The following is a 15,243-nucleotide window of genomic DNA, read 5'->3' on the forward strand; positions in this document are numbered from 1 at the left end:
AATCTATACCTATCCATACCGATCCAGCTCCATTCTTGCCTAACCCTACTGATAATGGAAGAAATGGATAAGGGCTGTGGGGGAAAGGGCTGTGGGGTCCTTCATCATGTTATAAAGAGATGATGACAATGATAATAATGGACTCACATGGAAGTGCATGATGATGGTCCATATCAGTCCCAGGATGATGGAGGGTTTGCCATCCATGATGTCAGGAACGTTAATGTTGACCAGTTTGATCTGCAGAAGCAGAAACACAGTGACGAGTGTGAAATATTAACCACTAAACACTGGACTATTAAACACACAGCGCTTCAGAAAGGAGGTCCTGGAGGGTTCTCTTACAGACTTCTTCTTGAGGAAGGCCAGGGCTTTTTCTATGTGCGCTCTGTGCTGGAACATTCCTTTCCCTTTCTCCCGACTCTGAAACAGGAGTCAAACAGTGAACAGTGAACAGCTGGCAAGAGGAAGAGAGCTGACGAGACATTTTACAAGATTTGACAATGGCTTACTGGAACACAGGCAACACACTGGCTAAACGCTGAATAAACACTGTATAAACACTGTATAAATGCTTAATGAACGCTGTATAAACGCTGGCTAAACATTATATAAACGCTGTATAAATGCTGTATAAATGATGAATAAACACTGGCTATACGCTATATAAGCGCTGTATAAACTGTGAAAAAACACTGAATAAACACTATATGAACACTGAATAACTGTTGAATAAACACTGTATGAACACTGAATGAACACTGTATGAACACTATATAAACACTGAATAACTGTTGAATAAACACTGAATAAACACTGTATGAACACTGTATGAACACTGTATGAACGCTGTATGAACACTGTATGAACACTGTATGAACACTGAATAACTTGAAGAAACACTGAATAAACACTGTATAATTGCTGAACAAACACTGGATAAATGCTGGATAAATGCTAGATAAACGCTGAATAAAACGTTATAAACACTGTATAAACACTGTATAACTGCTGAATAAATGCTGTATAAACAGTAAATAATACTTTACAGCACTGGCACATTGTACTCAACAGTTTCCATGTGTGGCTCCGTTACAGCCTGTATTAGTACAAGAACTGTCCACTCATGAGAACACACTGCCCATCTCCTACCAGACCGGACCTCTTCACAGCTTATCTCACTGTTCTTTCTCTCTACTGATCTGAAAGGTCAAGCCATGTCTGAACGTGAAGCTACGGTCTTGACTCACCATCCTCTGCCCACACATGACCTCCAGCAGGTCCAGCAGTTTGCTTCCATCTCTGAAATCGTTGAACAGGTCCAGCACAGTCACTGGAGGACTCCGCTGCAACAGAAGGCCCAAATACTGTTAAAGTCAATAGCATCAAACTACCTTAAAACCTTACGCTTTGAAGCAACAGCTTTCTGTAAATGTATTACAGGCTGGATGTAAATTGTACTAAAACATATTCTGGGTATTTATTTTATTACAATTTAATTCTGTATATAAACATTATTACAGTTTCAGTCTGGATATACATTTATGTCATTGTGGATATTCATTATATAACATTTTCTGTGCATATACATTTTATTACAACTATGATTACAATTTAAGTTTGGATATTAATTGTATTACAATTTCAGCCTGGATTAAAATTACAATTTCATTGTAGATATAAATGTTAATACAAATTATTATAAGTTCAGTCTGTATATTAGTCGTATTACAATTTCAGTCAGGACATTAATTTATTACAATTTCACTGTTGATATTAGCTGAATTAAATTAAATTCTGATTATTAATTTCTGTTACAATTTCATTCTCTGTTTCAATTTTATTACAAATACAGTCTGGATAAACATTTTATTACAAATTTATTCTGGTTTTAATTGTTTTATAATTTTAGTCTGAATATTAATTGTATTGCAATTTCATTCTGGTGTTTTGGTCATTTTATTTCTGAATATTAATTAATTATCAATAGTTCTGTTCATAATTCATTCATCTCAAAATTCAGTCACATTAATAACTGAGACCAGTAAAGTTGTTGTCCACTACGCTGTTACTGAACTCCACTGAAGCTGAACTGAACCAAACTGGACATATTTGTTATTTCAGTAATATATGATATATATTATATTAATTCTTTTTATATTTTATATATATATATATATATATATATATATATATATATATATATATATATATGTATATATATATATGTTATATTACTGAAAACAATAATTCTAGACTTTTGAACAGTGGTGGAAGTATTGCAGTATTTCTCTCCATAGGTCAATGGAAAATGCCTTTCTCTCTCTCTCTGTGTGTGTGTGTGTGTGTGTGTGTGTGTTTGCCTAACTCCTGTTGCTGTCTATCTCTGGCCCTAACTGTCTTTCAGTAGGTTATATTTACTCCCTCCCCTCCCCCCGTCCCCCAATGACCACAGTGCAGGAATGCCCTTTACTTAGAGAGTAAGTGTTGCACTGTTGAGGGAACTACTCAACAGTGAAACAGACCTCTCATAGGACCGGTCAGTTTTTACCAGGACAGGTCATAATGACCATCAGCCTAGTCTGGACCGTCCTGAAGGCGAAACCATGCTCATATATACTGTAGTGAAGTGTAGCTTGAAGCACATTAGGCCCCTGACCCTCTGACCTCACCTTGGACAGCTGGGTATTCACCCAGTTGGTGAAGGTCCTCTTCTGAATCTGCTCTTGCTCCACTGTTGGAAGGAAAAGAGGAAAAGACATGAGGGTGAGGTGGACTTGAATACACAGCCGTTTGAGGTGGACCGGTCAAAATGGGTTCTACTGGAGCAAGGAATGTGGATATGTACTGTCTTTGAGAGGTCATGAACAATGACCATAATATCTGCATCAGGATGGTCACTACTGGTCAGAAAATCTCAGCACTTCATTGACTGCTTATAGCTGTCTCAGCATTGACTCAGTCATCAGAAGATCAGGAGATGTCCGGTGCTGCCACAGCTATCCGTGCCACAGCCATTCGCAACCCTTCACTTAGCACAATGCTATCCAGTGCAGGTGTCTTTTAGCTGACATAACAGAGTTAGCAGTTCTGTAGATGTAGCAGACCTAAAAGCAGATGCTAGTCATTCCTCCTCCTGGTGCTGGTGGCACTGTGAGACAGGGGAGTCCGGTATAGTGTACGGGAATTGGAAATTTACAACAATTGGAGAGATTGTGGTGGGGGTGGCGCAATAGATAACACCACTACCTGCCACTGACTTACAACACCATGTGGGAGATCAGGGTTCGATTCCTTGGGCAAGACTCTTAACACTACATTGGCCCACCTCTGTAACCACGTAAGTCGCTCTGGATAAAAGCGTCAGCTAAATATCATAAATGTAAACGAGAAACTGAATAAACCTGATCATTCACACATAATTCAAGATAAAATTCTACTTACAACAATACTTTTTGGTTATTGGTTACTTATTAAAATGAAAATATATGACCTTTCTGTCTATTTCTGTAGGTACCAGAATGCCAGAGTGTCAAAAGGCTGCGTAACACCTGAAAAGCCTTCCATTACAAATGGCACAAACCTGCATAAACATTAATAAAGCCTTATTCCAATGAGTGCCATTGTTAAAAAGGCTTCATTGGTCAATTCTGGTGTAATTCTACATAAAATTAAGCCTTAGTAAATAAGTGCTATGTCAGGTAGCCTCATAACCCTCATGAGCTAGTCTCTTTCAGATTTAAGAGGTTTGTGAGAAGAACACTGAGTTGATTGTTGGTGACCAAGTGCATTCACTCCCTCATTCCCTTAAACACATAGAACATTAGAACCTTATTCCACTTTACCATCAAACAGTTCTGCAAAATCATTCAGGTCCTCCACCGTGTGGAGCATCTCCATCGTTCTGTCAGTTCTTCCAAAACTTCCAAAGCTTCCTTCTTCTACCTGCTGAGCCATGATCCACCTTCCTTTTCCAGCTTCCAGCAATGCACAGAAAGCAGAGCCTGCAGAGACCCTAATCTTCTTCAGACAGCACCATTGTAGTCCAACCTGCTCCTCAAAGACAAGCCTTTCTAAGTCTTCTTCTAACAAAACCCTCTGGTTGCCCTGCACTCTCCTCGAAGTAAGAACCAAGCCCACCTTTAATGGTGCTCTGCCACCTCCCTGTTCCTGCCAAACCGAGAGGCCTCTAAAAGCCCCCTCCTGCTGCTATACATGACCACCCTGACTATGAATAAGACTCCGAGGACGTTATCAGGGGAAGTCAAGGAGCTGCCACTCAGGGCAAGCTGAGCCATGACGTGATAGTGCGAGAAGATTAGCAGCAGACCCTCTTGTACCACCCCTGCTTTGCCACAATCTGGCAGTGGAAGAAGCCTCAGGATTGCGGTCCTTCAAACCTGGCGCCAACAAAAAGAAAAAGGTCAAAAGATACCACGCCAGATGTCTGCACGGTTTTAATCAATGGGCTTGAAGTCGAGCTTTGGTCTAGGTCACTAGCTGACAAGCTGGGATAATTCAGTTCCCAGATTTATTTCCAGCTTTGGTTCTAATAAAACCCAACGGGGCAACTCCCTACTCAGGATCACACACATTAGCATGCTATTAGCTTGCTTAACGCTCTGCACCAACAAAAGAGAAGGTTCACTTGCTTGGCACCGGACCTTTCTGTCAAGGAGGTGTCAAAGGATATCCTCTGCACCATTTAAGACTCTGTTGACCTACCCAATGAACAGGAGCACTGATCTGCAGGCAAGCTTTTAAAAGCTTTGGCTCAAGAGCTGCTATCTCATGTGAGCCAAGCAGGCCCATGTCCAAATGACTCATTCAGCAGGAGATGGACAGAGCGGAGAGAACACACAAAGCTAACACCTCTATTAATCTGCAACTGTGAGGACTTCTGGATTATACTACCACTGTTAACTGTAATTAAACATTGGGATAAACTGAGTATTTAAATAGACATTAAATCACTCTGAAAAGAACCCCTGTAATTCATCTAGGAGAAATAAAACAAATACTTGTTTTGGACTGGATTGTATTTGTACTTGTACTGTCTGGACTCAAGTATTTGTCTTTAGACTTGTCTTGCACTCAATATCCAAGACAAGTCTGAGGTCAAACACTTGAGTCCAAAAAAGTATGAGTACAAATACAAGTCAGAGTATAAATACTACTAAATCCACAAAAGTACAAGTACAAATTCTATCGAGTCCAAGACAAGTAAGAGTACAACTACTACGGAGTCCAAGAAAGTACAAATACTACTGAGTTCACAATGAATCTAAGTACAAATACTATTGAATCCAAAAAACTGAGTACAAATACTCTGTTGATCATGAGTCCAAGACAAAGTCAAAATACAAATACTACTGGATCCAAGAAAGTACAAATACTACTGTCCAAGACAAGTCTGAGTACAAATACTACTGAGTTCAAGATGAGTCTGAGTAGAAATGCTATTGAATCCAAAAAACTACAAGTACAAATACTATCGAGCCCAAGACAAGTAAGAGTATACCTACTACTCAGTCCAAGACAAGTCTGAGTACAAATGCTATTAAGTCCAAGACAAGTCAAAATACAAATACTACTGAGTTCAAGATGAGTCTGAGTACAAATACTATTGAGTTCAGGACATGTATGAGTCTGAATACTACTGAGTCCAAGACGAGTCAAAATTCAAAAACTACCGAGTTCAAGATGAGTCTGAGTACAAATGCCATCAAGTCCAAGACAAGTATGAGTCTGAATACTACCAAGTCCAAGACAAGTCAAAATACAAATACTACTGAATCCAAGAAAATAAATACTACTGAGTCCAAGAAAATACAAATACTACTGAGTCCAAGACAAGTCAAAATACAAATACTACTAAATCCAAGAAAGTACAAATACTACTGAGCTCAATAGGAGTCTGATTTCACCTACTACTGAGTCCAAGACGAGTCAAAATACAAATACTACCGAGTTCAAGATGAGTCTGAGTACAAATGCCATTAAGTCCAAGACAAGTATGAGTCTGAATATTACTGAGTCCAAGACAAGTCAAAATACAAATACTACTGAATCCAAGAAAGAACAAATACTACTGAATCCAAGAAAGTACAAATACTACTGAGTCCAAGACAAGTCTGAGTACAAATACTACTGAATTCAAGACAAGTCTGAGTACAAATACTACTGAATTCAAGATGAGTCTAAGTAAAAATACTACTGAATCCAAGAAATTACTAGTACACCTACTACTGAGTCCAAGACAAGTCAAAATTCAAATACTAACGAATTTAAGATGAGTCAGAGTATAAATACTACTGAATCTAAAAAGAGTCAGATTCCAAACACTATCAAGTCCAAGATGAGTCGGAGTATAAATACTACCAAGAAAGTACAAGTCCAAATACTATCGAGTCCAAGACGAGTCAAAGTGCAAATACCATACCGTGCTTCAGTACAGCAGTACACTGTAATACAGAGCCGCTGTAACTCCAGATTTACAGCATCTGATTCAGAAGTGTGAATTAAGATACCTGCTGCCGCAACCCGAGCTTAACTCCACCTGATGTTTCCCTTTACCTCTAATCCAGGACTTGTCCTCTGATACAGTGAGAGCTGTTCCACATCAGCATTGAACATCTGCACCTTACCTTTTGTTGAGTGCCTCGGCCTTGGGGGTCCTCTAGCCTGCCGGTCAGCTCCCAGCATGCAGCCCTGCTTCTTTCTGCTCTCTTTAGGGAGATATTTGTCCAGTGAGTGTTTACACTGACCAATGATCAGGGACTTCTTTTACAGTCTGAAAGGTTTGGGTGCTGACATCACAACAAGGGGACACGAGGTGTGACCTTTGGCTTTTATTATTAAAGGGCCAGAATGACGGACGATTGGGTTTGTAAATAAGTAAAAATTAGATGCTAAAATCAGACTTTTAGTGTGTCCTAATTCAGGGCTGCATCCTTCAGAGGCTGTATTTAAAGGCTGTCACAGTAGTGCGTCTTGACTGTCTCATTTCAAAGGTTTCTTCGTATGCGACCGGAGAAGTGCATCCTTCATTTCCATGGTTACAAAGGATCCGACACTTCGATGCTTCACCAGCCAACATACACTGAGATTGATTGAATGCCGGTGTGGATGTCAATAAGCACACATTTGCTGGCATCTGTTTCATGTTTATTATTATTTAGTGCATATAAATGCATATTACAGTACAATCAAGGACGTCCAAGCCGAAGATCAACGACAAAATTAAGCTTTGTTTTGCTTTGTGACACAGCAGTAAAGGCAGGAACAGCAGTGCTGCCACGCCGTAGAGTAGACTGTCTCATTTCGGTTTGGCCCATACCTTCGTCAACCGTGTCCTTCAAAGGATGCAGCCCCCGAATTGGGAGACACCTTTTTTCAGCCTAGAGCAGTTTAGCCCCGCCCATTTCTAATGTCGCTATAAAGAGTGGTTCAGCTCTAAAAACTTTTGCTTGAGGCACAAAATAAGGCAGCCAATAAGAACAGAGCTCACTTATGTGTATCAGTCTTAAAAGTACAGTAACAAGAACAGTTTGTTTGATCATAAGAGGTGCAGGTTTGAGGTTGCAAAAATTAATTATGACAATTTTTGATACCTAAAGTCACACAACTTTATAAGTGGCCGTAGAAAGAGATAAAATTAAATATCAAAGTGAACAAGCTCAAGGTATGTAAAAGCATTGCATTGCCATTCTAATGAAATCTGCACTCACCCATTGTTCTCTCATAGCTCAACTCACTCCTCAGTGTCCAACAATACTGCAGCACCCTGCCTCATCCTGTAGATGCACTCAGCTTCGGTGCAACAACACCTTCAGGAATGTTCATGTGAATCCGAATCGAGAAATTAAAAGTGCATCTGCAGCTGAGGAACGATATCCAAGGCTAATGTCGGTGCCAGTGCGCTTTCAGAGCTGCTAATCAGGATGCAAGAGCAGGTAATGCAAGTTTTAAGCAAGTGCGTAGGAAAGACCTCACCTTTTACCTGTGCAAGGTAACACACACATAGTAGCACAAGTCCACACAGGTGTCAGATTAATCCTGCAGATCTACACAGCCCTCAGGGTTTTGTGCAGAATATCCAATAAACGAGCGGCTCACTGGATTTAGTGGGGGTAAGTGTGCAGAGCTGAAGAACACATTGTTACTTAAGAACCTGGTTATCAGTGTATTAATACCAGGCAGGGCCTCCAGGCTTTGCTCTCATTATACCTTAAATTCTTAATGGAATGGATTCCACAAGATCCTACAAACATTCTTTTATGATTTTAGTCCAAGTTGATATGATTGGATCACACAGTTCTCCAGATGTTTGCACTGGAGTTGTTCTATTGGACTCGTAAAGCCCCTGAGGAACACTGAACTCATGTTTATGAAACCCATCAGACATGGTGTAGGTATATGAACTCTTTAGCTTCATGATGACATTATTGCGTCACACTATTCCAGCAGGAAGGTTTTCCAGAGGCACCTTCATGTTCTGAATGTCCCATTCTACCACATCCCATCTGGAACTTCTGGCAACTGTGAAGAACTACTGAGAAACTCTGAACTCCTTCTTCTGTTATGACGCCATTCTGAGATTATTTGCACTTTAAAACATTGTAAGTCATGCTGGAGGTAGCCTTTAGAAGATGGTCAGCGACTATAGACAATAGACTAATATTCAAGTGATGACTGAATGGTATTACCAGCCTAAACCACCGGGTGCCAGAATACAGACTCATCAGACCAGGCAACATGTCTTCAGTATTCAACTGACCAGTGTGAACAGGTGAGCCTGTTGACCTCTCTCATCAGCAAGGCCCTTGCTCTGCTGACCTGGTCAAAAGATTTTTTCTAGAAATGGGTCCATTGCAGATCCACAAATCCAATTTACATCCAATTTGAAACCATTGCATTGTGGGTAAATTATGATAGGTACCCCCCTAAAAACCATCATTGAATATGTACCTAATGGCAGAACATGACCAGGAGCGTGGAATAATGTCCTGTTTGACGGGTTATTAAACATGACAGCTTGTAAACAGTCCTTTTCTCCTCCAGCCAGGAAGAACGCAGATGATTAGAGATGGCATCCAGACACGCCCCACCCTATTGGCTATTCATACTGTTTAGAGCAAGCTTTTACCTGCACACCAAGCCCAGTTCTGTGCTTTAAAGCAAACCAATAAACCTGTAGAAACTACTGGTCAATGGAGCGCCCAAATGCCCACCATGAAGACATGCAATATGTCAAAAAATATCTGGACACATCTTTTGTACTTTCACACAGCCTTTTTCCTCCAAACTTCCAGGCAACCGATGCTTGAATTACTGTTTTGTATGGGCCAGTGACTCCAGACACAAATCAGTAGTTCTAGGTCGCAGGACCCAACTTTCCAGTCAGCTTGGTTGTTGCAATGCCAGCCACAGAGAAACCTCACTTCACCACTACTACACATCCCTGTGAGTACAGATCCTAAGCAAGAAGGGTTTTATATAGGACTGAAACAGGGTCCCTTGACTTATTATAATAGTGGAACCCTTTTCGGTGCTTTATCATCTACAAGAGGTTTTACTGTATATTTACATGTATATGAAGAACCACTCAACCTAGAAGATGAATATTTACGCATTCAACTGGTTCTTTGAGTAGTGGTATATATATATATAGATATAGAACCTTCACGAATGCCTTACTAAAGAACCCCTTTTTCACCACATTTACTCCATTACAAAAGAAAGTCAAGCAACGAGAAAAGGCTTATATAACAACAGGTGAACTGAAGAGGACGGGCACCCGTTACAGTGTTGGCTGGTAAATTCATTTAGACAAGGTGCAACAAGACCTTTCATGATGCCCTTCAGCTTCACTGCATTAAACCCAACCGCACAAGAGCTTTTACAGCCTGTTTAATGAATGCACATTCCTGACATATGCCTCATCACTCCAGCGATTACCACGATTCCCGTTTCCACTGAGTTAACAGTCAAGCTGATCTGTTGGTCTTCTGGATTAGGCCAGACCTTTCAGTTTCAGCAGATTAATTAAGAGATGAATGTCTTCTGGTGAGAGACTAAACCTGGGACTATAGAGACCAGCACAGAAGATCTGTCTGCAACCATGATGGGTGTGAACACAAGACTAAACACCAAACACAATCATGGGGCGCTTAAATTAACGAGTGAATGAATGAAAACATAGGAAACCATGCTGTTACTGGAAATAGTAAGTGTAGTGTAAGTGAGTGTAGAGTAACCATGGAAATGTGTGCAGCATAACCATGGCAATGGGTATGCCATAGCTTTAGAAATGGAAATTGCGTAACCATGGAGATGGGTGCAGCATAACCACGGAGATGGGCACATCATACACATAACTATAGACATAACTATAGACATGGGTTTAGCGTAACCATGGACATGAGTGCAGCATTACCATGGCAATAGGTGTACCATAACTATAGAAATGGAAACAGCGTAACCGTGAAAATGGACCATAGCTATAACTATAAATGAGAATATATTAAACATGGAAACAGATGTAGTGTAACTACGGAAACGCAAACAGTCTGCTTACCTATATTTCCCCATATAGCTAACTTTGGGAGTAAGACTCTGTTTATGTATGTAAGTATGTAGGAGGGGATTACGGCAGAGGTAGGATGACAACAACTGGATCCAGAGAGTGAATAATGAGCAAGTGATCAGCTGTCTGGACTGACCTTGAAGAAGGATGTGGACATTGTCGATATCCAGTGGGAGAGATCCACCCTCCACCAGCTGGTCGGCGGCCATCCTCTCTGATGCCATGATGACCCCTCAGCGACAAAGCAGACGAGCTCTCCACTAAAACATGATGTTAATCTATGGAGGAGAAAGAGAGGGGAAGGTCAAGAGTGATATTCATCAGGTGAAGGTTAATAAATGAAATCTTACAGGAATGGTCTCAGCATGGACCGACCAGCCCACTACTGGTTTGAGGTTGTACTAATTCATACTGCGGCTAATTCAACACTATGGGACAGCCTGAACACACTCTGAGGAGAATGCTAACTGCTAGTTCTTTTACATCAGCTAACAACCCAGCATGATGGAGGGGAGTGTATGTCTGCAGAGCATTCATATGCTGGGAAGGGTCTCCTGAAAGACCCTGTACAAATCAGCCTAAATCTATTCTAAATATTTCAAATTTCCCATTTTGATGTTGTTGGAAGACGATTCTCGACAATTCTAACATTAAAATGATAAAACAGCAACAGCAAGAGAAAACAAAGCAAAATAATCTGCCAATAGAATAAGACCATATCTGTAGACAATGACCTAATCAGTTAAAATTGTCCAGATAGATGTTAAGGACACCCGAAATGAGAAATATTAGATATTTCGACTGGATTTAAGGCGATTTTAGGCAGTGTGGGGGTAAACAGAAGAACTAGTGAAGGTCTCCTTCAACAAATATAGATCCCTTAAAGGGGACAGACTGTTAGCACCAAGCAAATGAATTTAGACACACTGTACGGAATGAAGACACTGCATACCTATGGAGTTCAGAGTAGACAGCCAGCACCGACCAGCAACAGTGCCCTCTGTCAGAACCCGACCAAACGACCAAATGCAGAGGTGTGAACCTCTAGAGGCTGTTAGCTTTGCCCAGACTGTATCAATTCTCTGATACACGTTTCTACCATTGAAACCATTACAGCAAGTAGTGTATTTTTCATTTCTTCACTGCAGACGACTCACAAAAGTGCTTCACTGTTTAAGCACTAGTTTGCACCGGCTAGGATTCAAAAGATACCTCTCAGCTTACATACTACAAAACACAGAAGTTACACCACTCGCAACATGCACTATATTCTGCCTGCATGTTAAACAAGTCAAGTCAGACATGAGTACAATCATAAGCCTTAATAAGTGCTGACGTAAGTGGAGGGTCTTCAGTGTGTGTTTGTAGACTGAGGAAGTTCAAATCGTCACTTTCTTATATTTAATGTAAGTGGATGTAAACATTACAATTGATCATTAAAAAGGACAGCTGGGGTTTTCCAACGGTGTGAAAAAAGCAAAGCAAAGAAGATAAATGTGTAATTATATCGTTTCTTAATTTAGTAGAGATTGTAGTTGTTCTAGCAACTGACTGTGACAGGAAGTCAAAAGGGAGGACACTGGCATGAAAACTTATAGACTATAAATGTCTATTTTTCTTACCAATTTAGTCCAGACCAATCCCCCCCCAAGTCCCCCCATCATTCCCCTTCACAGTTATTGCATTAGACTCATGTTACACAGGTACACTCTCAAAAATCACGGTGCTTCACAAGGTTCTTTAAGTGATCCCATAAAGATAAACTACTCACAGGTCCATGAAGAACCATGTTTGTAAGAGTTTAGAAAGGAACCTTTTATTCAACTGAAGGTTGTTTAGAGCTTTAATAGGTTTCTGACACTCACAGATCTCTATTACACTTGTAGTTTGTCATGAACCCACAAGTGGTTCTTCTGGACCCTGAATCCAGTTCCCAATCAAGTGGCCAAACAATTGCATTAACTGCTCTCTTAACTTCCAGTGAGCACAAACTCTCGGCCTGGAACTTGGATTTAAGGTCCAGATTTGAAAGACTTCTATGGTTCTATGGTAATACTCGAATAACCCTTTGTAGCACCTTTATTTTTAAGAGTTTAGGAGAATGCAGCATTGGAAGTCTTGCCCAAGGACGTTCACTGATGCAGTGTGGTGAGCTTGCCCAGCCAGGGAGGTGAACCCCAGTCTGCCACTGGGAAGGCAGTGCTGCCCCCCCAACCATACAACACCAACCACTACATCACCTGATCCTACAATGCTCATGTGCTACCATGCCACTGCATCTTCTCAAACTGCTGCTAACACAACGCTATTCAACAGCCTGACGTGCTTTCAGAACAGCCTCAACCTCTTTACTCTTTACTTTAGCTAGCATGGCTACAGTAATGGGGGGAGGGGGAGGGCCATGCATGTGCCAACTATGCTCTTCTGAACTCCAAACCACAGGTGGCTCATGATCTTCCAAAGAATTGTTGAACACAGACAGTTGTTCTACTCATTTAACTGGTGTTAAATTGAGGCCTGCGACCTTTCAGGCTTTTATATGAAACCACAGGAGACCGAAAGATCAAATCTGACCAAGGTCAATTACTGATGGGACGTCACAGAAACTATAAGAGAGGGGAATGGAAAAGGTCATACCAGATCCACTTTATGCAGCGAAACAAGGGATAAAGAAACAAGCGGGGTAATGAACAGGTGAGGCTAGCTATGTTGGCCATGCTTGAAAAGACACAAATGGAAAAAGGCCAAAGGAAAATATCTCTGATGCATTTGGCCGCATGCGACCTAAAACGAGGTGACCACGCAAGCAGCTCTGGCATCTCACACATCCATCTAACACACATTACAGCGGCCGCACAATAACCTGGCAAAGTTACACACGGACGCAAAAACACAGTCATATGCTGAGGCTAAACTCACAGCAGTTCATCCAACAACAAACCTGAGGTCCAGATCTGAGGTCCAGATCAGTGCTCAGTAGACTAACTATAGAAGGTTCCAGATGTCTAAAGAGCTCCTTCAGAGAAAGCTGTTAAATGAATGGGTTATGAGTAAACTGCCTGCAACACTGATATACAGTAGTTTTAAATAAAAGGGCTATATTCGTGTGGTAGTCATGGAGGCAACGTCAAGGTCCATTCACCAGGTCTATAAAGAAGTCGGTAAACCCGTTCACACCAAAACGAACTCTGACGGACTGAAGGATGCTTCTTAAAGAGCAGTCCAACAACCACCAAAGGCTTGCGGTCATCACCTTTGAGGTATTTGAAGCCCACAGAGAGCTACGAGTCAACAACATCCTACAAGTTCTGTCAGAACCCAGCTAGCTGTGTCCAGCTGAGCTAAATTGACCAACATGACCAGCCTGACCACCCTGATCCACCAGCATACTGGTGAATTAGCTATCCCAAACTGGTCTAGGGTATGTTTTGGCCTAGACGACCAGCTCTCCAACCTCCTTGACCACCAAACATCAGCTTAGATTAGCTTGTACTGTATGCTGATTTTTTCCAGTCTGTGCCAGTCTGGTGCTGGTTTAACTGGTCACCCAGCATAGTTATGTTGGTGACCAGCATACTATTGTCCAAAACACAACATATGCTAGTGTAGCTGCTGATTAGCGGACTTGTATGTATGCTTACTGACTAGCATACTAGCGCCCAGAACACAAGAAGCGCTAGTCGATGCCACGGTTCTGCTCAGATGTACCTTAATCCTTCCTATCTAGTTCTTTATTGGGTTTAATTATGGTTGCACCAGTCCAACTGGTGACTATCACCTCAGATCTCTGCACTACCATCTGGGATACCATAGCAACAACCTAGTAACCCCCCTAGCAGCCACTAAACACCATAGAAACTGCTGGAAATACCACTGCAGCACCTTGCAACACTGTAACATCCATCTAGAAGGCATTTCACAACCTCATAGCAACCACCTAGCAACACCATAGTAACCACTAACCACTGGAATACCATAGCAACAGCTGATAGACGTTGGCTGGACTAAGAAGCTCCACCTAGGTTCTACAGAAGAACTGTTGTTGGCCTGTAGGAGTTTTTGTGGATCTAATTTCACTGGAACAGGGAACACTGGGAATACTGTCTGCTTGAGTACGAGTCTGGCTCCGTCACCCATAGCTGCCGGGAAGTGACCAGCCTGTAGAGAACTGCACTGCTGATCGTAATCACACCTCAGTCCGACTCTGAGGTCCAGCAGGATCATCAGTTCCTTAAAACTTCCCAGTCTGAAGACTGACAGGCCCAGCGCAACACCCGACACTCTGCCCCCGTCCAGAAAAAGCTTCACGCCCTCCGACACTCCGACACGTCCCCACACCCAAAATAGCCCAGCAGCAGCAGCAGCAGGAGCAGCAGCACGTGATATAAAGTCAAATAACAAACTACCAAACTACAAAGACTGAAGAATCAGCACAAATCACAACCGCAGTAAATAAGCTCACACTGGCTCAGACTCAGCTTTGCTCGGACTGATTCTGGACCAACACCAACAGCCTCGGCTCCTTCCCTCTGTGCAGAGAAAGAGCTTCACCTTTGCTTGACTTTCGCCATTCCCCAAACAGCTGCTTGTACGCACTACTACCCAACACTGAAAGGACAGAACGGCCCATAAGCAGCTTCACTCTATGTACAGCA

The 15,243-nt window shown here is 41.7% G+C and overlaps 1 protein-coding gene across 1 annotated transcript in view; it reads right to left on the bottom strand.

The window, feature by feature from the left end:
• The window catches only part of syne2b (spectrin repeat containing, nuclear envelope 2b), a 123,356-nt gene extending 112,534 nt beyond the window's left edge, over positions 1-10,822 (bottom strand). Inside the window, exons 1-5 of the mRNA XM_072677330.1 lie at positions 10,725-10,822; positions 2,673-2,734; positions 1,251-1,346; positions 346-423; positions 148-240 (exon numbers count right to left, since the gene is read on the bottom strand). Coding sequence (XP_072533431.1) covers positions 148-240; positions 346-423; positions 1,251-1,346; positions 2,673-2,734; positions 10,725-10,812 — 417 coding nt within the window. The 5' untranslated portion in view covers positions 10,813-10,822. The remainder of the gene's footprint in view (positions 1-147; positions 241-345; positions 424-1,250; positions 1,347-2,672; positions 2,735-10,724) is intronic.
• Between the last annotated feature and the right edge of the window lie 4,421 nt (positions 10,823-15,243).

This window comes from Salminus brasiliensis, chromosome 4 (genome assembly GCF_030463535.1).
Source record: "Salminus brasiliensis chromosome 4, fSalBra1.hap2, whole genome shotgun sequence".
In the NCBI taxonomy this organism is placed as follows: domain Eukaryota; kingdom Metazoa; phylum Chordata; class Actinopteri; order Characiformes; family Bryconidae; genus Salminus; species Salminus brasiliensis.